The 27,510-nt window shown below is 39.6% G+C and overlaps 1 protein-coding gene across 12 annotated transcripts in view; it reads left to right on the forward strand.

The window, feature by feature from the left end:
* CELF2 (CUGBP Elav-like family member 2) overlaps positions 1 to 26,715 on the forward strand; it is a 376,931-nt gene extending 350,216 nt beyond the window's left edge. For 6 of the 12 annotated variants that reach the window (XM_040595111.1, XM_040595108.1, XM_040595112.1 and 3 more), the window contains 5 exons: positions 6,599 to 6,718; positions 12,424 to 12,621; positions 15,474 to 15,617; positions 20,952 to 21,123; positions 22,414 to 26,715. In XM_040595111.1, the coding sequence (XP_040451045.1) occupies positions 6,599 to 6,718; positions 12,424 to 12,621; positions 15,474 to 15,617; positions 20,952 to 21,079 (590 nt within the window). In that variant the 3' untranslated portion in view covers positions 21,080 to 21,123; positions 22,414 to 26,715. Of the gene's footprint in view, positions 1 to 6,598; positions 6,731 to 12,423; positions 12,622 to 15,473; positions 15,618 to 20,951 lie in introns of all 12 variants that reach the window. The other 6 variants (XM_040595110.1, XM_040595114.1, XM_040595109.1 and 3 more) reach the window with 5 other exon arrangements.
* Positions 26,716 to 27,510: the final 795 nt, after the last annotated feature.

Genomic DNA, 27,510 nt, shown 5'->3' on the forward strand with positions numbered 1-27,510 from the left:
TGCTGTTGTGCAGTGCATTGAGACAGGCAGTTGTGGGGTGTAACCTAGAGCTGCTTAAAGGAAAGCCACCAACAGGGCTGACAGTTACTGTTGTGAATCTCTATGTGGAAACCCCCAGCGTAGTTAATCTGGACTTAGAGCTGCCCTGAAGTCCTGCAGCACCAGAAAGCTGGTTCTGTTCCAAAAATATTAGCAGCTCTTCACATGGATGTGGTGGGTGAAGGTCTGTAGCATCCCTCTATGCAGACAAAGAGCTGAAACTACCCTTGCTTTTCTTTGCCCATCCTCTCGTTCAGTCTTGCCCTGAAACCAAAATAATGTCTCTAAAAAGAAACTTAACTTAAAATCTTTGGAATGTCTCATTGATATTCAGTCTTAAAACCTTAGTCCTAGACTTGTATCATACAACACAGTGTGCCAGTGTTGGAAGAGGAGGAAGGGAGCAGGACAAGGTGAAGAGGAATGGAGAGTTCACAGCCCACTGCATATCACCACCCATAAAATAGTGCATAAAATAGTGACAAGTTAGCATATGTACTATGGGGTTTCCAAGAGACTTTTTTTTTTTTTTTTTTTTTCCTGTGGTATATGACTTTGCTGTGAAGTCATTGGAATTCTTTATTACTTAGACATTTACCCCAAAAATTAAGGAAAGGATGAGATCAACTGCACACTACAAACTGTCTCTTTGCTAAATCATAGCAATACATGTGTGATTTGAATAGGTTCTTTACTTCAGAGGAGTGGTGAGAGGGAGTGTTTATCGAGCACTTTGTTTCATCACCAAGTACTCAGGCAGCCCCCCTGGACCCTCCAGTTAACCTCCTCTGTTGGAGAAGAGGATTCATTTTATAAGTTGGCCCTGAGACATGAGAGGTTTGGGATTTGCCCAAGGCTGTACTAGAGGTGAGCGTAGGTCTGTGGGTTTCTGACTTCAGCATCCCTAGAAGCCCAATCAAGGGCACTTCATCTTAGGTGTAGGAAGTAAATAGGCATGACAAAAATGTGCCTGTGCCTCCAAGAAATGGCTTTCCTCTTTAAGAGACAAGCCAGCAGCTGGGAAAAAGCAGATTTAGCCCTGTCCTGCAGCAAAAAAAATAGCAAGTGCTTTTTCCAGGACAGCACAAGAAGTTTGAGGCAGAACTGGGAAACGTGTTGATAGCACCCTGCATGCTTTTGTGCAAGGCCATCTTACTTTGCATGACCTATGCTGTGACTGCATAAGTGCCTGTTGTCTAGTTCCTTTCTCTGACAGGGTGCGCTTTGCAAAATAGAATCTGCCTCTACAGATTAGCTCAAAATTGCCCGGCATCAGGCAATTCTCTCAGCCTGAGATGTGAGTCAGTCTCCTGAGTTTGCATGCTTTGGCATCAGTTCTGCACGCAGGAGCAAATCACTCACTTTTTGATCACCAGCTTGTTAACACAACAGGAAGGGCAGGATCCATCCCACAATGCATTTGCTCTCTCCATCTACTTTGAGGTCACCATCTGAATCAGGGGGAAGAGGAGCACTTCCAGAGTTCAGCCCATCCAAAGATAGAAAGTTAAAGGTAGGGTGCCAGAGTTGGAGATCTCTTAACCTCAGAGGCAGTTCAAAAGAACAGTTTTGACTAGACTAGCTTAAACTAACAGTGAGGTTGCCAAAGGTGGGGAAATTAATCCTGTCCACAGTGTGCATAGCAAAGCCAAAGAAAGATTTATACATCGCCTTCACTAGATGCTGTTATCCTGAATCTAGTTTTCCAGATGATGTAAATCACCATAACTCTGTGGACATAAGCTAGCCAAAAGAATGGCCAGAAGTTTCTCTGCTAATACTGGTTGTTTTTCTAGGTTGGCATAGCTTTTAGGTATTGTATTGAAATGTTATTCAAATTAAAAGGGAAATGGCTCACTGCTATTTTAGATTTCTGTTAAAAAAAATCTCTGACCTAAAAGGTGCTATAACCTTTTGCAGGCAGAAATAAATGTGTTGAGAACAGTTGAAAATGCCAGCTCCTTCCAGCCTTAAAGATCTCTATGAATGCAACATTAGTAGTTAAACACAAATACCTACACTGTGTAGAGCAACCTCAACTGAAAATGTGTTCTCTGTATCAAAGAGAGCTCTGTGAAAGAATATATTAACTGAAGACCAAGTCTCTTTGTTCATAATGCAGCTAATAGCAAATATGTCATCAGTTAAGTGGAGGAAGCACAGTAAGGTAAATGGCTGGGGGTGGGAGTGATTTGGGGATGTGAAGGGGAAAGGCTGCAGCCATACCCTTCTCCATTTCACAGCTTCTCAGTAATATTATTTGTATTTAAGTTTTCTGGATCTTTATTAAAGTGGAGTTAAGTTTGGAAGAAAGAGGAGGAAGGTTGTGAGGCTGACACAGAAAGGTGGGAATAGAGGAGCTGTGACGAAGAAACAGTAAGGTGTCTAAAATAAACTTTTTTAACCATCTCACCTTTCATGGTTGGAGATGCTGAAGTGTTCTGTAAAGTCTCTGTATGTGGCCTGGATGGAGAAGGCAACAGGTGACCAGCATGCAGTCTACCTGCAGGAAAGAGAGCAGATTTTTCTATGTCCAGGGTTACTGGACAACTCCTCACTCTTACAAGTCTAAACTGACCGCTTTATCCAGTGCTGTGACATTGTTTTCACTTATTAATAGATTTTTAAGGTCGGTGGTGAATATGATGAACATCTTGTCTGAACTCTTGCAACAACAGTCAAAGGATTCAACCCTGTTAACTCCTGGCAATAGTCTCTGGTTGAGCAACAGCCTCTTTGAGAAAGCTGTCAGCTTATTCCAATGACTGATGTTAGAGTGGAAAAAGTTCCTTTGAGTAGGCAAAATCTTATCTATCATGTTCTGATGTTTATCCAGGGCTTAACATTGTGAAGGAATGATCAGTGCAGCTGGTAAAAAGCATCTCTGTTCTTCACCAACTATTATATATTCAGCCAGTGTTCATCAGGCTGGAGCTTCAGTCTCTGAATCGCTCCCCCTAGCTTCAGTATTAGCTAACCCACTTCATACCGCTCCAGAAGCATATTGAGTCCTGACGTATGCAGGTTTTAAGGAGGCAAAGATAAAATTCCCAGTATAAAGGGAAAAATAATTCACCAAATGTTGTGGATTAAGGGTGTGCCATACAGAGTGACACCAGAAGCCCAAGCTGTTTGCCGTTTTTTTTGTGTGTTTCGATTTTCCTCGCTGGTGCACCAGTAGCACAGAGAGGGCAATGCCTAGTGGCACTACAGCTCCATACATTGAGCTGTCTAAGTACTTGGAGACAGATGCCCGCTGTTTATTCAGCAGCACTATGAAAGGATTTGATTCAGAGCAGCAACATTCTGGTGTGGAGGACGGAAGGAGTTGTGAAATATTTTCTTTTAATTTATGTGGTGGCAGGGGAACCTGGTAAAAACCAATTTATAAATTCTGTAGGTATCCAATCTATTGTTGTCATCTGGACAACTAAAAGACATAAATATAGAATAACGCTATTCCAACAGTGAATTATACTTCCTTTGCCATTACTCTGAGCCATTGTGGAGCCCAAGAGCTTTGCTGACACAAGAGAGTTAGACAGGTTCCCCTGAAGTAGTGCAGTCATCTACTGTTACCACAAGGCATGTGATTTTTCTTTTTCCCCCTTTGGTTCAATATATGTTACGTATTTCAGTTGAAAGGAACTATAAAAGGGCAAAGGACAGGAGAAGCCTAGTCCTTGGCTTTAGATGGATTTCAACATATTCTGGGAGCACACGAGGTAAAAACTTTCAGCTGGCCTAAGCTTCCATGCGTGTCTTTGTAGGACTTTAACTTTGGTTTCATCTCCCTTTAAATTTGGGGGGGGGGGGTGGGACGGACACGACGACGATGGACATGACACGACAGGGAATACCATTGATTAATCTGTTGGTTTTATCCAGCATTTTGTGACAATTTTTCTCCTCTCTTAATATCTGGGACCTTTTATGGTGCTTTTATGATAGTATTTCAGCTCATCACTGCCTTGGTTTCACACATGCAGGTCTCAGGCAAAGGGAAGGAGATAACTAGTGTGGAGTCTCTCAGGAAACCTCACGCAGCTAGGTGCTGGATCTGTCCTTCACAAGTGACCTAACAGAAGAAGCTCCCTTCATTTCTGTTCACCCCTTGTTCAATAAGATAGTGGAAAACCACACAATTTGTTCAGTTTGTTTTTCCTCAAAGAAATAATAAGCCAAAGAGGAAAAAGCATTGTCCCAGTGGATCTGTGAGACAGATCGCTGCTAAGCAGAAGAAATAGCCTCGACAACAAAACACAGATTTCTGAGGTGCTTCAGTGCTCCAACTAGTATTTTACATTGATTATATGTCAAGTCATTATTTAGGCAAACTAGATAATCTGCATTGCAACTTCAAATGGGAGAACCACTGAGGCACCTGCTCTGTGTCTGTCTGCTGGAACAGAGAAACTTGATATGCATAAAAGAAGAAAAGAGATGTTGGCCCCTGATGCTGGCCATCCCTGCAGCATGTGTTTGAGCAGCGAGCCTATGATAAGAGCCACGACAACACACTCTGTGGGCTGTGCAAGAGGGAAGAATTTAATTTTCAGCCTTCTCCAACAGATGTGTTGACAATCCATAAGCGTATGGCTCTCCTTCACAGGAGTTATTGCCCCCAGCTTTAATGTAATTTTCAGGCAGTTTCCTAGCTCCCATTTCTCTCATTTCTTAAATATATGTGTCTCCTCAAGAGAAAAAGGTAATAACCATCTGAAAAAGAAAATGGATGGAATTCAGCCCAGTCAAAACCAATCAGATCCTTCAGATCTGAGGTTTGTATACTCCATTTGAATGATTGGCTAATGAACATGAGCAGAGGCGTGGAGCAGTGTTGGTCACAGGGAATTCACTGACATTCATTCACTTAGATTTTTTCCTCTCTTCTCTGTTGGTGCCCACATTATCTGAAAAAAATGGGGGTTTACTTTGGTTTTTTGATTACCTTTTTTTTTTTTTTTTAATCAAGGACGTTTATTGGCTTCTTATTGCTTTGTGGAGAGAATCTGAATAATCAAAGCTGCTTCTGTCTGCAACGTATAAAACTATTCAAGTTAACAATTCAGATGCTAGGGAAGTGGGGACAATGAATGCCTCACAGAGTCTGGACATCTCCCCCCACCCATACAAGGAGAGTCTTTTGTACTTTGAGGCGTCATGAGTGCAAAGACTTGTCTTCTGTGGGTCTTAAGGTGGAAAAGGTGGGCTGTTTGTAGGTTAGAGCTTGAAGTTTTACCCACAGGAGTGAAAAAGTTTCCTCCTACTTTCCTTACTGGATCTTGCCAGCTGTAGAGACTTCACTTTCTTGAGGGCTGACTGAGTAATCTGGTGTGTTCAATAGCTCAAAACAGCATCAAGACAAAAGTGGTCTTAACCATTTCATAGCTAGGTAATGAATAAGAGCAAAAAAGCGTGGTGTTGACATAATGTGCCTCCAGTAAATCATCAACAAAACCCTGGCTTTAAATGTTCACTTTTCGGAAGATAATGTAACTTTATAAAGGAAGAGAGTCTTTATGATTGATGCACTAAAGTAGGGCTCAGGAGACAAGCTAAAAACCTAATTGCTTCTGCAGCTTTTATGAGTGTGATTCATCTGGTATAACTTTACCTACCTGTAAATTAAGTTTTTAATCTACACTGGTTATTCAAAGCCCATCTATGAGAAAGACATGCATTTCTAGTTCATCCACCCTATCCTAAATGACAGCTCTTTCTAAGGTGCTTTATTACTTTCCTATGACAAGAGAGTGAGTCTCTTTCTCTTCCTAAGCATGTAGTTTAGGTGGATTCATCTGATCCACCTTCATCATTCCTTTGGCACTGTAGCAGCAAGGACTTTTTCCCCACCTAAGCCTCTACTACCCCTCTTTTGGGGATGCGTATAGTAGCGTTTATGGGGTGCATGTACATGACAAGTTATGTACAAAGGCCAGGCTAAATGCTTGCAATAAAATGGATAGTAGTTACATTTTGTATTTGGATGGTCATTCTTATTTTTGTAAACTTCAGGTCTTTAAATGTTTTTCATAGTGTCCTGGAGCAGAGGCATAATGGCATAGTGTCTCACTTAGAATAATTAAAATTTCTCTTAGAGCACTTGGGGCTCAGAACAGAAAGCTGTTGTCTGACAAAATTACTGTGAGTAATTCTATTTTTTTCTTAAATGATGGAATTTAAAATGTAGCAATATATCAGTAACCTGGTTAGCTGAGCAGCCTGGGATGCTAGGTTGATTGACAGACTTTTGAGAAAGCGACTGACCCCATACTTAATGTTTTTGTATTATGATTGCAAATAGCACAGTGCTAAATGTTGTGATCCAGTCTCTGCAGTGCAAGACTCATCAACAATTTGCATGAGCAATCATACCATTAATATCCTGAACAAGGTTGATCTATTGGTCTCATTTTCTTTTCTTCCTTTTCTTGCCAGTAGCCCTGTTGTACTCAGCATTATTGTAAGCTGGTTTGTGATCAGCTAAAATAAGCAAAACATGGCCTTAATTTTGCCTTGCTTTTTTTTTTTTTTTTTTTTTTTTTCTTCATTTCAGTGGCTGCATCAACTGCTAATTCCACAGCTGGTGCGGCCATGAATTCTTTGACTTCTCTGGGTACTCTCCAAGGATTGGCTGGAGCCACTGTTGGACTGAATAATATTAATGCACTAGCAGGTACCGTAAACAGTGAGTATTTATTGCTGTGGTGGACAGCCTTCCCCAATAATGCCACAAAAACTATCAATTGTAAAGCGATGATATGATTATTTTTAATCTATGTACAAAATAAGGGAGTCAAGCTGATCTAGTTGCATTCATGGTACTTATGCAGTTCTGGAGTCTTTCAGTTTCACATAGTTTGCTCTGCAAAGTGAAGTCCCTTGGGTCCCTGCACAAAGACACCTTTTCTTGCAGGGTGTATGGAAGGTAAAAGAAATGCAGCGAGGTAGTTGGATTATCTAGGTTATAGGAGAGGTTCCTGGTTCATTTAGGGAGTCTGACAACAGGTGTATCGCCCCAAAGTACAAAACCTCACTCAGAAATGTAGTGATAAGAAAGATGTTTGCCACAGAGGCAGTCCTTTTAAAATGTCTGTAGGAATTATCAAATTGAATTGAGAGCAACATACTTAAAAAATGAAGGCAAGTCTTTGGCTTTTAATTGGCAAGTGTAAGAGAATGATGCAGTTAGTCACCTGTAATACCAGAGCATGCACACCTATCCTATGACATCTTAAACAAACCCTGGCATCTCCAGCTAACTAGGTGCCGGTAGATGTTAGAACATTCTTTCTTGTTCTTAGCCTTGGTCAAGATTTTCCTGAAGAAGAAGGATTTTTTTTTTTGTTGTTTTAATTTTTTTCTGCTATGATGACTTCACCATTGCCTGCAATGGAAGAGATTTGTCCAGCTGCATTTCCCCTTCCCTTTTTTTTTAGCTGCTGTTGCTCCTTGCATTTCCTTTTGCAATGCAAGGAATCTTATTTGGCCATTGCCAGTCCATGACCTATCATAATGTACCCCCAGGAATGGATGTCCTCCTCAGTATCTCTTGCTCACTCTGATGCTCTGCATGATGTCCTTTTTGTCACTGTTACTTGGCTGCTCACACAATCTTTTTGTTCTGTGATCTCTGGTTGTCATTGTTGGGAGTCGGGAAGGAAGGGGGCTTATGGATGTCCATGTAGCAATGTTGAGTGGTTGCATGGGGTCTTGTGTAAAACAGGTCTTGCTTCTGGCAAGGACATGCATATTTCACACAAACAACCTCATAGTAAATATGACTCAAGAGCAACTTAAAAAAAATTTATGTTCCAAACCAGTAGATGTTAGTTTCCTGTCTTATTATTACATTAGTATTACAGCAAGCCACTGGAAATGGCATGCATGAAGAGCTAATTTATCTCCTCTCATGAACTCCCGTAGTAAGAGAGCTACCCTGTCACAAGTAAGAAATCATTAAATGTCCTTTCCTGATAAACAGACGATCTGGTTTACTTGGTTTATAAGAAGTCACAATATCAAAAGCAGAGTATGGCATCCTGCTCCTTCCCTCCCACAAGTACTAAGAACCAAGGCACACTGGAGCACTCCAAGATAATGTCCCTTTCATCAAGACTGAGCAAGAGTGAATCATCTGTGAGCTCTTGACATTGTGTGGGAACCATTCTGTTGCACTTCTTTTAACACACCTTGTTAGACTACAAGTAAAGAGTTTACGTTTTCTCAGCAAGTATTTTGAGGTGATGTGTGTGCAAATTTACCTGCATGTGTCATTTGAAGTATTAATGACATAGTTACAAGCTAGTACCAAATTTCAGTGTGTTTTAAGCTACCTTACTTCCGTGGACTTGTACCAACAGTGGCTTCAGTCCCAAATCTTCTTCATGGATGTTTTTATGGACAAAGGCATGTGTGCCTGGAATATCTGTATGTGTATAGCACTCACAAAATGTACGTTGGTATGTCTGTCTATGTATATACATATGAAAGAGATCTAAAGACGGGAAACTGCTTCCCCACAACACAACACAACACAACACAACACAACACAACACAACACAACACAACACAACACATTGTTGTGGCACTGTTTCTCTCAAAAGAGTGACATTGATTATCAATTTTGGGTACCTGTGATGCTAATGATAGAGAAGCATTGTTCAAAACCACCTCCCCTGTCTATTTTAATTACAAGCCAGTGCTTTTTCTAGTGACCATGTCTAATCCAGTTATTCACACTCAGACCTCTTTAGGAACCTTCAGGAAGCCTCATGTTCAATAAGTCAAATGTTTCCCACTATGCCATGGTCATAAGCACTCCAGTAAAAAACATTAATTGGTCATGGAGGTTCCTGAAGTAACTGTGCAGAGAAGGTGGAATTGAGTGATATGCTTCTAATTGGGGATATAACAAGAGTGATCCAAAGTGCAAGTCAAGCAGAGCTTAAACCAAAAATGAATCAGAGGGTGGCACTGGGCTTGGGCATTGGTTTACACAGAGGTGTTGGAAGAGGTACTCCTCTAGTGCCATGTCCTGCTCTGTATGTGAGAACCACAGGGACAGTGCCTTCCAGGCTGAGCTCACTAGGAGTCCTCTATCTGTTTGCTGGGTCCAAAGTAAAGAAGCTGGGCTGTGGAGAGTGGTAGTGCTCTCATTGTAGAGAGAAGCATTGTAGAAAGATGTCTAGAGGCCTTAAAAATTAAAGAGAGTAGAGTATGGTAAGTTTAACTATTTCCAAGGGTGTGGCAACAGTTGTACATACATGTGGGGATTCACCCAGTCTTCTCTCAGTTGTGCTTGAAGCATCTAAAACCTTAAATGACAAAACATTAGACTGTCTCCTTTGGGCACTTAAATTTAAATAATGTAACTAACAAACAGAATTGTGAATAATGAGGAATAATGAATAAAGAAGGAATTAGAGATTCTTTGCAATTAACAAAGACAACCATGGATCCAGGATACCGAACAGCTACGACACAGTATTTGTGTGTGAACCCAGGGCAGCCACTTACCCTTTCTGCCCCTGTATTTACATCTGTAAAATAGAGATAAAACTATTTGTGACAGATTTGAAGGTGCTTGGAAAGCACTTGGAGAGACCTTTGGACTTGCCAAGCATTGTCACTTCTGTATTATGTAGAGTAACTCAAAAAAGGAGAAGGCCATAGATGAGAGACTCTAGAAGGTTATTTAACAGAAGTGAAGAAGGGACCAGAGTTCAATATCAGACTGAAGTGCATTGGTGGAGATAATAAAGAGATGGAAGAGATATGTAACTGCAGCTGGACCTTGTAGATTTCATAAAAATGTAAAAAAGGAGAAGAGAAAACATTCTGAGAGCTTTCTGTATATCTGTTTTGCTCAGGAAGGAAGTGTTTTAGACACGTGGGCTGTGGTAGCCGTGGCCGTGCCCTTCCCAGAAGCGATGCAGCCAGCTGGGGCTGCCTGGCTGTTTGCTAACCTGAAATTGTTGGGTGGGAAGGGGCTTAATGAGTCTAGGTGAAACAAGGGGGAGGATGCTGTCCACTGCAGCACAAAGCATGTTTATCTAACAGGCCGATGACTCACAAAAGATAACGTTATCCTAACGCTTCCTCTGTTATCAAGTTGTTTCAACCCTATAATAGAAGTAGAAGCTGCTTCATCAGGAGCCTTTACTTTAACCAGAGCTGTGTATACACCCATGCAAGCAATGACACAAACCTAAGTACAAAAACATCAGAGTAGGTTATGGTCAGGCTCAGGATCAAATTATTATTATTATCGTTATTGCTGTTGCTATTATTATGCTATTGCTCTTTATTACTATTACTATTATTCAAAATTTCCTATCTTTTAGGTATAAGATGCTCCACAAGCTATGTTGGTTTGCAACTTTTTGTTCTATAGCTGGAACTATTATACATCAAAGATCTGCTCTCCTGTGCTCTGGCAGAGGTTTTTGTTCAAAGTAGTGGCAGCCAGTTTCTCCTATCAGGATACAGTGATGCTCTGAAGTGGGGTGAAGGGGAAAGAGAAATCTTCAAAGTGCGAGACATTTTATTAAGGAAAGGCTAAGAATATCACATCTCTGTCAAGTGTTCAGTCACACAAATTATAGTAATATCAAAAGGTATAATTTATGCAGTACAATTCTCTTAATTGGCACAGACTCTGGTGGTGCCAGAAAGGTGCCACTTGAGCAATTGTCCTGATTATCCAAGACTCATAGGAATACACTTTTCGAATCTGCATAAGAGATGGAAGAAAAGTAGTGGGTCAGCATCTTTATCCTCCTCTGTCAATGCAGGATAATTCCTTGCAGTATTCGTTCTATCTCTAAATTACTCATGTGATAAGATTATGCCACTTCCCTTGAAGATTGTTTCCTGGTCTAATAGATTTCATTGTTAATTCTCTGTAAAGTGTCCTCTGCTTAATTTCCTCACTTTTCTCCAATTTACATATCAACCCTTATTACTGCTCTGAAATTAAGCCCTCTCTTTCTCTTCAATGTTCTTAGCTTTTTGGTCTTAATATGGCTCTACCAGTCATCTCTTCACCTATCATTTTGCCAACCCAAACACCAAGCAGTCAATGTCTAAGAAACGGTCGCTGGTGGTTCTGGGTGCCTCAGTTTTCTCATGACTGATCTGTACTTCAAGGGGCCTGATTAAGCCCTTCTAAATTGTTTGTGAGCTGTTCACCTAAAAACTGGGGAGCACAGATCAGCTAGTTGTGCAGAAAACTCCCTGGCCCAACTTTCAGTCCTGTTGAGCACTTACTGCTCTAGTTGACACAAGTCAGAGGTGTGGGTGATGAGCAGGGCTTGGAACTCTGCCACCCCTTCAACTGCCAAAGAGGCTGTAGCTCTGAGAGAAAATTCACTTTTTCTAGAATTTCGGGGGTGGTGGGGGGGGAAGTGTTAACACTGCTAACTTCAACATGGCTTATTCAGGAGGTGTGATGAGGAATAGAAGCCAACAGGGAGAGGCTGTAGCCCGGGATTTTGTCTGCCATCGAGTCAGAGTGGTAACACTTTTTTTGCAGATCACACTATTTGCATGGATGAGGGATGCCATTTTCCACACAGCTAGCAATCCAGTCTGAAATTTCCTCTTTGGCAGTCATCCCAGTTAAATTAATCTGTTATTTATCAGGATGTAGAATCACTGTAAAGAAAAAAAAGAAGTGACTCTGCTTTCAGTGAGAAGAGAGGCATTGCTAGAACCAGATGCTTTTGTTTCTCCGTGAAAGATACCTATTCTGAGGGAAGCATTTTTAGTCACTCTAGGTGTGCTGCTGTTCATTTCTTCTGGAGTAACTGGAGAAGGAGGGTGGAAGCGTAGAGCATCGCAGCCCATCTTCCTCCCACAAACCTAAGGGACGAATTCCATAATTATACAGAGGGTTATTTCTAAATGCTGTTAATCAGGATTCTCTGCTAACTGTCTAAGCGTAATGCTTCTGATACGGTGTGGTCATGGCCTGTGGCTGAAGGTGCTCGTCAGAAGGAGCAGCCTTCCTTGCAGACTGTTTTTTCTCAGTGGCCAGCTTGCAAGGACACAGGTCAAACACGTCCCACTCTCCCAGCTTCAGATACCCTCAGCAGGAGCAGAGGTGCTGAGGAGGGTGGGCAGAGAGGCTGGCAGGAGCATCGAGCTGTAGTACTTGCCAGTAGCAGGCTGCATGCAAGTCCGTTTGACTGTGCCACCGTTGTGCTAACAGTGATCCTGACGCCAGAGTCGTGTTTTCTTTGTTTTCAGTCCCATTTAGTGAAGTGCCAAGCTGCATGCACTGCTGTCATTGTCAGTGTCATATAATACCAACGACTTTCGGAAAGCACTAATGAACAAGTGCAATTTCTTTTCTCTATTGTTGGGTTTTTTGTAAAGTTGCTCAAATGCTCTCAGGTATGGCGGCCCTGAACGGAGGACTCGGCGCAACAGGCTTGACGAATGGTACGGCCGGTACGATGGACGCACTCACCCAGGCCTACTCAGGGATCCAGCAGTACGCTGCCGCCGCGCTGCCCACCCTGTACAGCCAGAGCTTGTTGCAGCAGCAAAGCGCTGCGGGCAGCCAGAAGGAAGGTAAGCACCTGCTGCCGCTGGAGCAAGCACTGTGGCCAAGCAACCTGCGTTCGGCCAAGCAAAAGTGATGGCGTGGGTTCGTTTCTTCCTGGAGGCTTAATGAAGGACCTCCAGTAGCCTAATTTTTGATTATTCCCCGCAACCCCCGCCCCACCCCCCACCCCCAAGTTTTCTCCTCTTCGGTATTGTTACCCTCTTTGACCTCTAATGCAGTTCCTTCTTTAACCATCTGTCCTACAAGTTACACTTTACTGACCATCCCTTCTTATATAAAAGCATTTAGCAATGACCGCATAAAAAGGCACTGGTAACAAAAATCACCCCTTTATGGCTGCCGTTTTCTCTTCTGCTTTCCGTTTTTGTGATAATGGAGTTAATCTGATTAGGTTTGAGGTTTTGAGTTAATGACAAGATCCGTTTTCACTTTGAGTGGTTCTTTGCTTAATTGTAGGTCTTGCGGGGAAGCAACTAAGTGAATGATTACCCCCTCTCCCCACACCGACAGCGAATAAACCTCAGGAAGTTACTGCTAAGAATAAATGAATACTAATTACAAGATGTTTAGGAAAATGAGGTTACCCTTTTCCCCTCTCCTGTTCCTCTGCACACTTCCCAGGCATTTTGGGGTTTGTTTCTGTTTTTGTTGCTTTCTCTTATCCTAATTTCCAGCTGATTCTAGAAGGACAGGAAAATATCGCATGCTTTCTAAGATTGTATCTATGTTGTCATTGCTGTTCTTGCCAGAGCTAAGCTTTGGAAAGAAACCTAGTATAATATCCTCAAGAGAAATTTTTTTATCCCCTTGTAAAATAGTATCTTGTACTGTTATGGGATGCGTTTCCTAGGAAGACAAACTTGGCATTCCCCCAGCTGGCTATCGTATAGGGACACTGGAGTTAAAATGTATATTTTCTCTGAATTCTTCATTTACTGCTTAACAGCTTGGATTATTTAAAGTGAAAGGGTTTTTTAATCAACTTTTTTCCCCCTTATGTTTTTGTGTTCTCTGCATTTATCTTTCATCTCACTCCCTTTGGTCAGTGACAATTGATTATTTCACACCAGAAAGAAATTGTTTGTTTGGTGTCACAGAGTGGAGGACACATTGATTTTTTTCCAACTATTTCAATTTGTTTGTGTTTATGAACATTCATACCAAGCGTAGGCTTACTTTTTATTATTATGAATTGGCAGTGTCCCTTATAAAATAGGCCTTTTAGTTATATGTCTCGTATCTGTTAGTAAGGGGTTAAGTTAAAGTGAGAAAATCCCATCACTGAATACTGACAACAATGTTTTGTCTCTTCACATAACTTCTGAGGGAATGGTGAAGAGTCTGGAGTGGTTGAAGATAAACAAGTACTAGAGAAAAATGCTATATAGATATTAAATGCTGAAACACAGTGAACTGCCTCATGCCTCTTCTCTAAAATACTGTTTAATAAGTTTTTTCTTACTGTTTTAAGAAATACTGCTTTCTGGGAAAGACAGTTTCCTTGCGGGAAGAAGTAAGTTGTGGGTGGCAATTTGTTTCCTTTATTTGTTTCCACATCCAAAAAGTTTTTCTTTTTAAAAACTTCCTCCCCTCCCCCAATCCATTTATCCCCTTCTTTTGGACAAACATTGCAACCTTTTCCTTCAGGCTGAGAGAGAGCAGCCAGCCTGGTTCTTTGGTATGGGAGAGGTGAGCTGCTGTGACTGTTGCAGACCGTATTTCACAAATCTGATGCGTGCTTTCCTCTTCCTCTCCAGAAAACCAAGGACATCACATCTGAGGCACACTTAGGTTCCATTAAAAGCAAGGGAATACTTAAACAGGTTACTGTAGATGTTTTTTTTTTACCGGCAATGTTTGTTCCCTTGCTGTACCACTTCCACTCCTGGTGTTTGCATGGGAAGGCCACATGTCTGGCTCCATCATTCATCATGTTCTTCCAGGCATCCATTGCTCATCTCCAGTATGCTATTGTAAAGGAGAAATTGAGCTAGGGAAAAAAAATAACCTATTAGTGCTAGGATGATTGTTCAAACCAACAGCACTAATAATGTGCATCTCACTTTTTGGCTGTAAGAAAAATACTCAAAGCACTTTCGAGTTTGCACCTTTCTTTGCAAACTCAACTTTGTCTAAAACCACTTTAATTTCAACCCAGCTACTTTATTTTGAACTTTTTGAAAAGACGTACTTTACAGAGTTTCTTCTAGGAGACATCTTTCCGTGTGGAATTTTTATTTAAAAAAAAAAAAAGAAAAAGAAAAGCTGTCATTTTGACATGATTCAGTACAAATTTAATTCTGAGTATCTTTTTCTCTCTCCAACTTCACTGATTTCCAAGTCACAAGGTTTGCTTTGTCTTACCCTTTTTATTCCCACTTCCACCAATTTCCTGCCCTTTAAGTTCAAATCTGTGATACTCAAGTCTGAGCTTGGCTTATTGCAATTCCATAAATTCCTGCAATTGGAATTAAATCGACAAACCCATGGAAGTGTTTGAGGCAGCAGAGGACTCCTTGTGCAGTGCTTGAGGTATTGTGAGAGAGCAATACATTGTGTACCTGTTTTCCTAACCCTAATTATACTGAAAGGCACTCGTATAAATTGAAGAGGCAGCAGTTTAACTTCTGTAGCAGAGTTATCAGGTAAACACTTTTCAAGATAGGATGCTCTAAAGAGCTGCATTTCAGCTCTGTTCCTTTGATGATCCATTTGCTTTTGTTACTTCAAAGTTGGAACGTGAAATGTTTTCTGGCCATCACCATCAGTAAGTATTATGGAAAAATAGATTAAATACAGCACTTTTAATAGCTGTTTTCATACTTGGTTTTGGTTTTTTTTTTTTCTCCCCCTAAAGGTCCGGAAGGGGCAAACCTCTTTATTTACCATCTCCCCCAGGAGTTTGGAGACCAGGACATTCTGCAGATGTTCATGCCTTTTGGAAATGTTATCTCTGCTAAAGTCTTCATTGACAAACAGACCAATCTGAGCAAGTGCTTTGGTATGTCAAATTTAATAAATCAAATAGTAAAATCCACATGCACTGTACTGAAAAGGGGCCAGGAAAGAAAATTAACAGCAATGTGAGAAATGTCAAACTGGAAATTCATTCCAAAAATAATGGACTGTTAATCCTCAAATGAGCAGGAAGATGCACAGACAAACTACTTCTAACTAAAAATTGGATATGAAAAAACAGTAATAATCTTCCAGTCTGACATCTCGCATGAATGTGTCAAGTGCATGAAACTAATTACACCCTATGTGGGGGAATGTCGTTTAGTATACTATTAAACTGCCTTATTATGGATACCTAATTATTCTCTATTGTATAGCTAAGCCACTTAAAAATGCTCTATGTTTAACCCATTACTTCTACATTTCAGGAAGTTCTTTCTTCTGAATTAAGCACAAGATTTTGCAATTAGTGATTGAATGTTCTGTACATGTAGTTCAGATCGCTTTGCAGACAGTTGATGCCTAGATCTGCAGCTTCAGCTGTTGCGGGCAGACTCTGGTGCATTACGGAAGGTAGCATCTCCCCTTACCTTAGCACAGGGATGAAGGAAGCCTCACAAGATCAGTGTCAAGTTTCCCAGAGAACACTAAGCTGCCAGAACATTAGATCACAGCAGAGAAGACGATGATATGTTGATATAAAACAAGTTCTCTGGTTGTTTAAGTGGGCTGATGTCTTTGGGATAGTGTAGATGTGCCAGGTCAGTGCTTTGCTGGAGTGGAGTGCCAAATGTGAGGGGCAATTTGTTTAGTGCATTGGTCTAATAATTGTTGTCTTATGCAAGACATAAGAGGGGTCTAGGGGGAGGAAAGAATCTCTTAAAGATAAGGTTTATAAGTTTTGACCTAAAATATTGGAGCTTCCTTAAAAGTGATGGTTCTTTCCCAGAGTAAAGGAACACAGCTATACGTATGACCAAAGAGTAACTAACAACCCCCTAGTTTCCAAAACTCCTTTGAACCAACAGTGTTGCTCTTTGCCCAGAACCATCCCTTAATTCTGGTGTCCCCATTAACTATTATAAATGTTTCTTAGCTTGCATAGAATTACTTTTTAAAAAAATCTAGGGTTTGTTAACATGTGTCTAAGGATTTCTCTCTGCTAGGGTCATTCACGGGCCCCACAGCTATTGGGCTTCAATCCATCTTGAAAGGGCTTGAATTTATCTAGACAGTACCCAAAGACGAGGAGCATTCATCAAGTTACTCAGAAACACCTACTGCACTGGAATCCAAGCCTTGCCACAATCTAAGTATTTTTCACCTGAAGGTGAACCCTTTGGGCACCCAGAAAGTTAATTTGCTTCAGAGAAAGGGTGTGACATTCTTGCTGCATTCTTGCGTAGTCTTTCAGTTCATTTTTGAAGCATTGACCTCTTTAAGCTTGACAAAAAATTGTTCATATCTAGACTAATATAGTCCAGCTTGTTTCTGCAATGAGTTAAAACAGTCCCTGAGGCTGTTGCCAGTTTGAAAAGCTCCCTATTGATCTGGAGCCAGTTCAGTTAGTATGTTGGGGTGACAGAATCTTTGTTGAGGTCTCCAGAATCTTGATGAAATGTCAAATCAAGCTGCATTAATCGAAATGCAGCAATTATGGTGACTGCTGAAAGAATGTAGATTAGTTTGGGCAGGCGGCTCAATTCATCAGCGCGCTTCCCACACTTGCTTTTTGTGGGTTTCCTTTTACTCTTTTCTCACCTGGTGACACATCTGTCTGGATTTGTGGGACACAATTACCTAACTTCGAGCAATGCACCGAGGTTATCTTATTAGAGGGAAAATGGAGGGGTCAACACCCAACGGACGAAGGAGTCCTCTGTCTTTTTGGCATTAGTCAGCTGTCACTAACATTTCAATTTCTCATTCTTCCTCCCCAGATATTCTGCCAGCAGTGAGAGAGTTCTGCTTTAAAAACAAAAAGAACTGCAGTGGCAGGGGAAGTTGAGATTTTCTGATTCAGTAGGTGACTACTTGGTGATGCTGCTAGTCATAGGCAAAGCCAGAATTAACCCTGCTAGTTTAACATACTAGCATACTTTATGTGTACCTCCTCAGCTTTATTAGCAAGAATCATCTATTTGTTCTTTTGGTCTCATATTTGTGGTTTTAAAAGCTTTATTTTTTCTCTGTCCTACCATCCAAAAACTAGCACAATAATACATCTGAAGAACCCATTTCTCTCCTGTATCATTAATGGTCATTGTTCTTGGTACAGTTTGGGGTTTTTGTTTGGTTGGTTTGGTCTTTTTCCCCCTTGTAGTAGTAGTAGTAGTAATAGTATCTGTGTTTTGCACATGCTTGGTACTTTCTACTCTGTAGTTTCCAATCTCCGGCCCAAAGGAGGAGGAAGTCAACTTACAGATGAGGACAGGTTGAACACCAAAAAGGTGAAAAGATTGACCAAGGCTGTCCACTGGCAGGATTGGGAAGGCAAGGTGCATTCTGCATGAGTCGCAGCGTAGTGATATAGAGTGATGAACTTTTACGTAACTGCTTCTCAAAATTAAAAACTACTTCTCTTTGCAGAAAATGGACTTTGGCTTTATTTGCTTTCTTGTCCACCTCAAATGATTGCTCAAAAGATTAAATGGTGATGAGAATGACAGGACAGTCTGTTCATGCCTGAAAGTGCTCTTCAGTCAGTTCTCATGAGCTCTCGTTGGTTCAGCAGGCAAAGGGTTTCACTCTTCAAGCTTACCTCTTGCCTTTCATAAACCTTGGAGTAACAGAAGTGAGAGATGTAGAAGTGAAGCAGGGGAGGGGGGACCCAATGACATCAGCACAGAAAGGCAGTCTGCCTCATAGAAAAATTGCTATTTGAATGATTAAAAATATTTTCCTTGATTATAGACATACATAGAGATATAAAACAAAAATCAGAATTGTCATGACAGAGTCTTTGAAAATTGATAAGAAACACCGACCCATCCTCATGTAACCTGCAGTTTAAAATTGAGACAAAAATTGATGAATGGGTGCAATCAGAAAAAGATAAATAAAGGGAGAGAATGGCAGATTCCTCTGTAAGCTTTACAAATGAAGGTTCTCGATAAGGGAGAAGATGAAAGCGTGACAGGCTAATGTAGATATAGCATTCTGCATGAAGAGACAAATTGTGGATCTGAATAACAACTGAATGAACACGGCTGGTGCCATCGATGCAGCACAGGGGTTGTATGTTTGAATTTGCGGCTGAGTCAAGGAAGCTAATAAAAAGACATAGAATGAGATGACTTGTCTTATCCCCCTTGAAGGTAAGGGTAGCCTGAACTAGTTGTTCTTCTGTCAGCAGTGGAGGTGTCTAAACTGGTGACATGAATGGTGGGTGTGCTTGCTTCTTTTTATTCACCATTCACAGATGCCATCTAAATGGCTAGTTTAGATCAGTTGCTTAATTTTCAGGTGAATAAAAAGTAGCTCAGAAGAAAAGGAACTAAGGTGTTGAGAAGTTCATAGCAGAAGACTGTCCTGAATGCACTTAAGAGAACAAAGTGAAGGTCAGGAAAGCTGTAGAGGAAAATGCTGAATTGTCCAAGTAACTGACAGTAGCTACATCTCAGTTGTGGAGCACCTGCCTGGAAGGTGCTCCAGCTGCCTCCCAACTCATGGTAGATCTGTGTTCTATCTCTGAGGCGATGCTAGAGATCAAGGCTGAGATCTGTGAGCTGATAGAAGCAGGCACAGGAGTTCAGTGCTGACATGTGAACAGATGAGATCTCCTAGAAGAAAACAGGGGCAAGGAAGAGAGTGGTGAAGCTTCTCAGGATATGGCAGTAACAGTAAGAGGAAATGATCTAGTGGAGAAAGCGAGGAAGTGACAAGTTACTAAAACCAAGGAAGGTATAGAGGAACATTTATTTCCCTTGAGGAGGTAACAAATAATCAACCGTAGAACAACATGAATAGAGCATATTGGCTTTGGCCAGGGGAAGGTCTGCAGAGTTGTACATGAGAGGTGTTTTTGAGTGGAAGGAACAGAACTTAGCCTGAATTGTCAAAGAAAAGTCTTGAGTTAATAGTTTGGTGAAGCTGATTTAAGGTGAAACCATAGGGATGGTCTGTGAAGGAGAGCAGGTGGACAAGCACCAGATGAATGGATAAGAGCTTTTTTTCTTTACAATGAGGAAAATATATCCTTCTGATAATGAAGGTGGGAGAGGGCAGCAGTGCAACATAAGCAAGAGTCATAAAAGAATAGGCTAAAATGATGGTAGAAACAGGTTATGAATCAGAGAAGTATGCAGGCGCTAAGCCCAAATGAAGAAAGCTGGTAGAAGAGAGGCACTGAGAAGCCTGTGCGTTAGAACTGAAAACAAAGTGTGTGGGATCCATGCTTGTAACAGAGTGAAGGGATATGTGTTAAGGCAAATTCAAGTGGAAAGAAGAGGGAGCATTTCAAAGCAGATGCGTAATAGCAGGCTGAGTACAGTAGTAATTAGCCAGAGCTGAGGCAGAGCAGCAGTTAGGCGAGCATTGCAATTACAAGTGGGAGGCCCAGATATGAAAATGAATTTTGAGCTTCCAGAATCAGGGAGATTTGAGTCCATTATGAACAGAGCATTTTTAGTCTCCAGGGGAAAAGAAAGCTGAGCCAGGCCAGCCATTCTGAATTACCCAAGCAAGCATTATTCCCCTAGTTAGTGCTCGCAGCTGAGGAGACCTGGAGTTCTCGTCAAGCCCTGCCGTTGTCTTTATGATACTGCTTAGTTTAGATGCCTGCATACCCCTTTGGGGACCAAGAGGCTGAATTAATTAACATTTAATGTACCTTGAGATCTTGAACTGGAAGAATAGAAAATATTAATGTTGCAAGTGTCCTAAGCTAAGCCCGAGGAGGTGAGTGTTTCCTAGCGCACAGAACCAATGCACATGGGCGCACACTCATGTGTGCAAATGTGTGTAGGCAGTTTGGGTTTTGTTTTCACGTAACCAAGCTTTCTGTTTCAGCTTCACACCTGCAGACTGGCCTAGTAGTACTTCCTAATAGGCTGGGAGGTATATAGATATTACACTGCAAAGTGTCGCGGTAGTAAATATCTTCAGTCTCTAAGGTAGGTAGATAAATAACAGATTGAAAACTGCATTGCACCAAAAGTGGCCAACTGCATCTGAGCTAGTAAAGAAATGTTATGGAGGTAAAGGGGAAGGTAAAGGAAATGGGAGAGGAAATGGGATACGAAGTGTGATCAAAGAACTAATTGAAGGTGAGGTAAATGTGTCAAATAGTAATAATAGAATCCTAACAAAACGCCTTCTGACATTTGTTCTAACCTATAGTTCACTTTCTCTCCCACCTCCATTCTGTGTCTCGTAGGTTTTGTTAGCTATGACAATCCAGTCTCTGCACAAGCTGCTATCCAGGCTATGAACGGCTTTCAGATTGGCATGAAACGCTTGAAGGTTCAGCTGAAACGCTCCAAAAATGACAGCAAACCTTACTGATCTTAACCCCAGATGCTTACTGCTCTTATTTTAGCTTTCTTAGGGTAAGTCCCATGAGCAAACCTGTCCTCTGCAGGGGGGTTAAGAAAGAACATAGAGCCAACCTTCACCAAGAGACAGTTATTTTTACAGTTACCACTTCCATTTCCCCACTTGTCCTTATTACACTTGGCTCCCAGTTACTTGCCAAGTAATTACTGAGTTGTGTTACTGTATTTTGTTTTGCAGCATAATTTATCTCCTTTTTGAAACAAAAATAAACATCTTGAAATTCAAAGCAACACACACACACACACGATGTGCAATTTAACTCTGTGAACCCTGGTGCCATTAGCACACAATAAAAGTTGTTTTCTATGGATGGATTGTATTTTACCAGGGTGGCACCAGCAGTTTATAGGTTAAACAAAATGGCCTCATGCCAGTTGAAGCACTTATTTTGCAACAAAAATTGAAACAAGTCTTTCCACTACATCAACTTTTTTTTTAATTTATTTTTAATAGATTTGATTTTTTTTTGGTTCAAATCAACGTCTTGTATATTAGTCTGATTTTACACTGGTCGTCTTTATATTTCACTTTTTTTTAAGTTCTTGTTTTTTTGGAAAGGATTAATGTAAAAAAGATTTAGAGATCTGTTTCTAAAGCTACAGGGTTTAAAATAAAAAAAATAAAATGAGTGACAATACTTGATGTTTCTTGAGAGATAAATTTAATAATAATAAAAAAAGAAAGCCACAGGCCTGTAAATTTTATTTGTAAAAAGCATTTCTATTTTTATACAAAATTTTTACTGCCTCAGAAATAATGGAATTTATTTATTGCCTATTGTTAACTTATTGGATACCTAAAGAGCAGCTCTCTATGCTAGCTAGATCCTTTGAAGTAGTCTCTAGAGTAATTGTGCCAAGAATGGGCACTTTTTCACTGTCGAACCCTACACCCTTTACAGTTCATGCTTTTATCCTCTTGTTTGTATTTGTCTGGTTATTTTGTTCGTAGTTTCCATTACCTAGTTTAAAGTTCAGTTGTCTGGCCTTCCTCCTTCCCCGCCCCCCATCCCTTTCTGTTACATTTGTAGAAACTGGTTCTTTCCTCTCTTTCCTCCCCAAAGAGGAATCCATTCTCTCTGACTTCTTTCAGATGGATCCTTTTGGGGTTCCATTGTGCTCTTGTTGACAAGTATTGTAAGTTAATGCAAATTATGTGAACGGCTCATAGACTCTACTGATAAAAGATTTGCATTAGTTTTCTCCTGCACCCATAAAAGTGATTTTGTTTGTGCTGCATAGATTCTGTGTAACTTTTTTTCCTCTTCCTTGTTTTTTCCCTAGACATCTCCATGCCCGTTAGCCCATCGTTTGCCTAGCATGTCCCTGTGGCGTCTCAAAAAAAAAAAAAAGTTTCATCGTCCCGTCATTGTTTCTGATGTCTTTCTGACCTCACATCATATTTGGTTCTCCTACTGACCTTTGATCTAGTTTGACCTTTGAAATTTGCATGTGACCTCATCTAGCTATGAATTCTGGGAAGTCAATGTGAAAAAACATTGCTGCATTCATGCAAGACTGAAATTTATTATTAGATAAATTAATGATAGGATTTAAAAACAACCTGTGGCAAAATGTTTTTTCTTTCTTTCCTTTTTTAGTTTTCTTTTTTCTTTGGGTTTTTTTGTTTGGGTTTTTTGGTTTGGTTTGGTTTTTTGTTTTTTGGTTGTTGGTTTTTTTTTTTTTCATTTCGTAAAAAAAAAATAAAAAAAAAAACAGACTTGAAAGTATTATACAGGGATTGGCATTCTGCCTGGTCACTGGTGACAATAGCAATATGTGTCCAGAGGCACAGAATGTTGGTTTCTAACAGACTACTTCCAAAACAGTTTGAGAAATAAAACTGTCTGATTTTAAGTCTCTAGAGGTCTGTAATAGTTTTTACATTTTTCAGGCAGTGTAAAGTTTTTTGATAAGGCCATTTTAGGTGGCTCACTTTCTCATTAAAGTATATATATAGAACCACTTTTTGTAGATTAGTATAAGAAAATATTTACCCTGTTTTAGGGCAAATGCTACCTACTTGTGTCACCTTTTGCTGAACTGACTCACAGTTAGACAATCCATGGTTTAATGCACATGAAATTACCTATATTTTATACTGTTTCAATGTACAGAAGAAAGGTTACTGTAAAATGTGTTACGTTGGTGCTTCTGTGAATTAAGTTGTGGTTTCATCATGAGTCTTATGGTCTTAAGTGTTCTATGTTTATAAAAGACGAGTTTAAAATTGGTTTACTTGAACAACAAGAACAAAAACAAGATTCAAAAAAAAAAACAAAAAAAAGTTGTTTGCTTAAAAAAAAAAAAAAGAATTTCATGTGAAAAATGAAAAAATATTCCAGAATAAGTTTGTGTTGGCTTGTGACGCATTGATGTCATTTTTTTATTGTGAACAATTTAGATGTGTTTGTGTTCAGCAAAATGTGATCGGTTTTTCTTTTAAAGAAAAAAAAAATCAGTGAAACTATAGTGCCAAATTCCAAAGGTACTTTCTTCCTAGAGCTTCAGTGTGTTTCTTGTGTGAAGTAATTTGATAACATGGGTATTTTATTATGTGTTTTGTATAAATCCCTAATATTTAAAGAAAAAAGAGGTTAAAAAGTTTGTTAACTTGCTATCCTGTGGTCTTGTTGCCTGAAATTGTTATTGTTTGTTATTTCTCTTTGATGTTTTTTGTAAAACATTGTATAAGTGCCCATGTTTCACTTTTTTAACCACTCTGCACACATCAATGCTGTGAAAGCAAACCTCACTATGTATTTTCTTCATATTGTATGGAAACCTCTAAGGTGAGAAAGTTTTGAACTTTTAACCCTTTCCACCCAGAGCTGTCTTGAGTGTTAATACCTTTTATACATTCACCATTTTGCTGTTTATTTTTATATATATATCTATATCTATAAATATATATATACTTAGTTTTTTGTGGTTTATTTAATACATGGTTGAAATCAGAACAATGCACAGGGCAGATCTGAAGGACAAAAATATTTTACTGCTGTCTAAATTTCTTCTGTATCTATAACTAAAATTATTTAAAACCGTAATTAACTTGTGGGTTTTCCTTTTTAGATTTTGGGGATTTTGTCTTTCTTAAAGAGCTTTTAATATGCTGCTGGAATATGCTATTCAGTATTAATAAAACAAAAGAAAAAGAAAACAATTCTTTAATTATCTATTGTGTGAGCCACTCCCAGACAGGAGTGGTAAATCCACCATTTGAAAACCTTGAGGAGAAAAAAAAATATTTTTGTAATTTAAATAAATGAACTTTTGCTTAAATCAGATGCACTAGATCTTCCTGGGTGAAAATTCAGTGTGCACTGCAGTTAAACTACTTTTTATGGATAAAGTTTACATACACTGTAATGTTTGGTGTTATCTGCCATTATTTGTGACGGCAATATATTGGCTTACTCCTGCAGACACTTGTACAGAGAGGAGTAACTTTACTCATACACGTAGTCCATGGGAATATATATGTGACTGATGTGGGTGTTTGCTGGAGGAAGCTCTGTGTAAGGAACCAGAAAAGAGATGCTGGTAGCCCTTTTCACTGCCTTGTAAGTCTGATTAGATTGCATTTCTACCGCACAAGTAGTGATCAACAATCAAATTCGGTTCTTTGCTACCGGTGTAGAGAATTCATTGCCAATCCAATGTGTGTGAGCAGCAGTACCTGCGACTGATGATAAAGTGCCATACCTTCTTCCACTTTCTATTTCTAGCTGATTATATTCGAAGCCGCCTAAAATTAAAAACAAAGCCCTATATGAACAACATCAGCTGGTGCACTCTTGTCTCTCATCCCCAACTTAAATGCTTCTTTATGTAGAGCCCTGGGATGGAAAGGACTAGCCTCTAGTGATGCAAAAAAGTTTCCTTCTTATAGCACATGCACTTATAAATAAATGATCTATACTTTTCTCACATGTTTTTACTACTGCTGGGGCCTTCCTACACCCTTTGAGGGCTATTTTGTACTACTTGCAGCAATTTTGCATATTCAAAGTATCATCTCACGTACGTTATATTATATATATGTGCATCTATATATATAATATGAGATCATCATTTGGATTGTTTAGACTGTTTCACTAATTTTTCTCATTGTTCCCACCGTATAAATTTCCAAAGCTTTTTTAGATGCCCTAGTGTGTCCTGCGGGTTTACCAGTCTGGTTAGTGGGAGTGCTGATGCCTTTGGTCCTCAGGCAGTGTAACTCGGCATCAGGCTGCCCCGAATTACGCTACACAGGACCTTGGTTTAGCTGTGGGAAAGGAGGAATGTTTCTGTACTTCCAGGCAACTGAGATGGGTCATTGCTGAGAAAACTGTCTATCTTGAGGAAAAAAAAAATTAAAACCAAAATGAAAATCAAGTAAAAAACCAAAAAATCCAAACATACACCTCCTTGGAGACAAATTATCTACCAGTTCTCTTTCAAAATACTGAAAGGAAAAAGCTGCAAGGGTGCAAGGGCCTAATAAGAGAGGAAGAAAAACAAGGGAAATTGCTTTACAAAATTCTAATCAAAAGACTAGACTAGTTGTTTTTTCAAACAAATTAGCTAATTGCAATGAAATGGCAGTCCTCAAAGGAGTAACAAGTTCATCTTTCTTTCACCATAGGGGTTACAGTTCCTTGGCTTGTGCTACTCTGGAATCATTTTACTGTTTCTGTTTTTATTATCTTAAGTGCTAATTAACAAAAGGAAAAAAAATATCCTGTAGTTTCATTACCTTTTTGGATAATGTCATACAAAAAAAAAAAAAAAAAAAAAACCAAAAAAAACCCGAACCTATGTATTTGTGTTTTTTTTGTGCTGTGAGAATTGTTGTTTGTAGATTAATAATACTATCATTTTGTTTAGAATTACAAACTAGTTTTTAAGTATTGTCTGAGAAAAGCCAAAGTTAATGCAATCTAGTGGAAACTGTAAGACCATTTGAGTATTGTTTCTGTTTTATTGATGCATTTGGATTTTGTTGTTTGATGGAATTTGAGCCAAAAAAAAAAAAAAAAAAGAACAAAAAAAGGCAAAAAAAAAAAGCAGGCTTTCCTATTTCTACAACTTGATTGTACTTACGCATTTTGTACCAGTGGAACTTTTTATACTGGAGATTAAAAAAAACAAATGGAAATTTTTGTGGCTTACTCTCGTGGGCCCCCTCGATCATGACTGATTTTCAAGTTTGATTTCTGGACGGTAGAAAGAGAGTTGGTTTTGTTTAGAGAATTCAAAACTTTGGCTTGATTTCTTTTTTTCCCTTTGCTTATATCTAGTGTTTAGAATTTTGTCTTAACAAAAGCGGTAAGTTTCACTTTTTATTCTGTATCGTGCAGTTACACAATAAGGTAATTAGAATTAGGAGTACTCGGTCACTTTGCGTGGATAAATGTATTAGTTAAAACGTTAGGGGTTTGCTTTTTTGCTGTTTAGATCAGAGTTTTTTCTGATTCTTCTGTCCTCATTGTGAACATAACCGTGTAGTTGAAACAGTCAGACTTATTTTTGTAACGTATGTTATTGTGTGATGCAGTTTTTTGCTTCTGTCTCCAATATTAAACCATTTTCCTAATACTTGTCTCTCTACTTTGTGTGTTGTATTGTTGGTGGTCATTCTGTGTTGGTAATACATCTACACACCTCACTGTTTCACGTGCCTGTTTTTTTTTTTCTCTATTTGTTGGTTGTGTACAAAAGATACAGTCGATTCCACCTAAGTGAATATCTGATTGGGGGGCAAAAGAGGATTTGTACATTTTAGACATGATACGGTTTCTTTGATTTTGAGTTGGGTTTTTTTTCCTCTCTTCCTCCCCCTAGTCATGCCTTATCACTTGGATGATCTATCTGAGCAGGAAGCATTTTAAATTAGTTTCCTGCAAAGTCATATAGAAAGTAGCTTTTGTTAGCCTTCTAAATGCAAAAGCTTCTGAACACAAACACACAGAAGCCACCTGAAAAGGTTGGGTTTGGGTTTGAGGTTTTTTTCTGTGACATTTCAGTCAGTCTGGAAAACTTGGATTATGGAGATCAATTCTTCCTAGTATTTAAAAAAAAAAAAAAAAAAAAAAAAAAAGATAATACTGTGCCGCTACTTTGCAGAAGCATATGAAACAGTCAAGAAAAGGAGGGTATAGCCTTGGGATTTCTTCCAAACTGCACAATAATCTGATGGCATATGGTGTTAGTCAAACTCTCCTTAGAAACTAATCACGTCTTAACTAGGGCTGTGAGAGCCTGCACAGGCCTACCAGGTGATTGAGCTTGCTTTGTGCAGTTGTACCTAAAATAATTTTAAAAATAAAATAAAATCCGAGTGAGCGCAGGAAGACTTTCTATTAAAGCCACTGGAAGTGAATAAATAAATAA

The sequence above is a fragment of the Falco naumanni genome, chromosome 5, assembly GCF_017639655.2.
Source record: "Falco naumanni isolate bFalNau1 chromosome 5, bFalNau1.pat, whole genome shotgun sequence".
NCBI lineage: Eukaryota > Metazoa > Chordata > Aves > Falconiformes > Falconidae > Falco > Falco naumanni.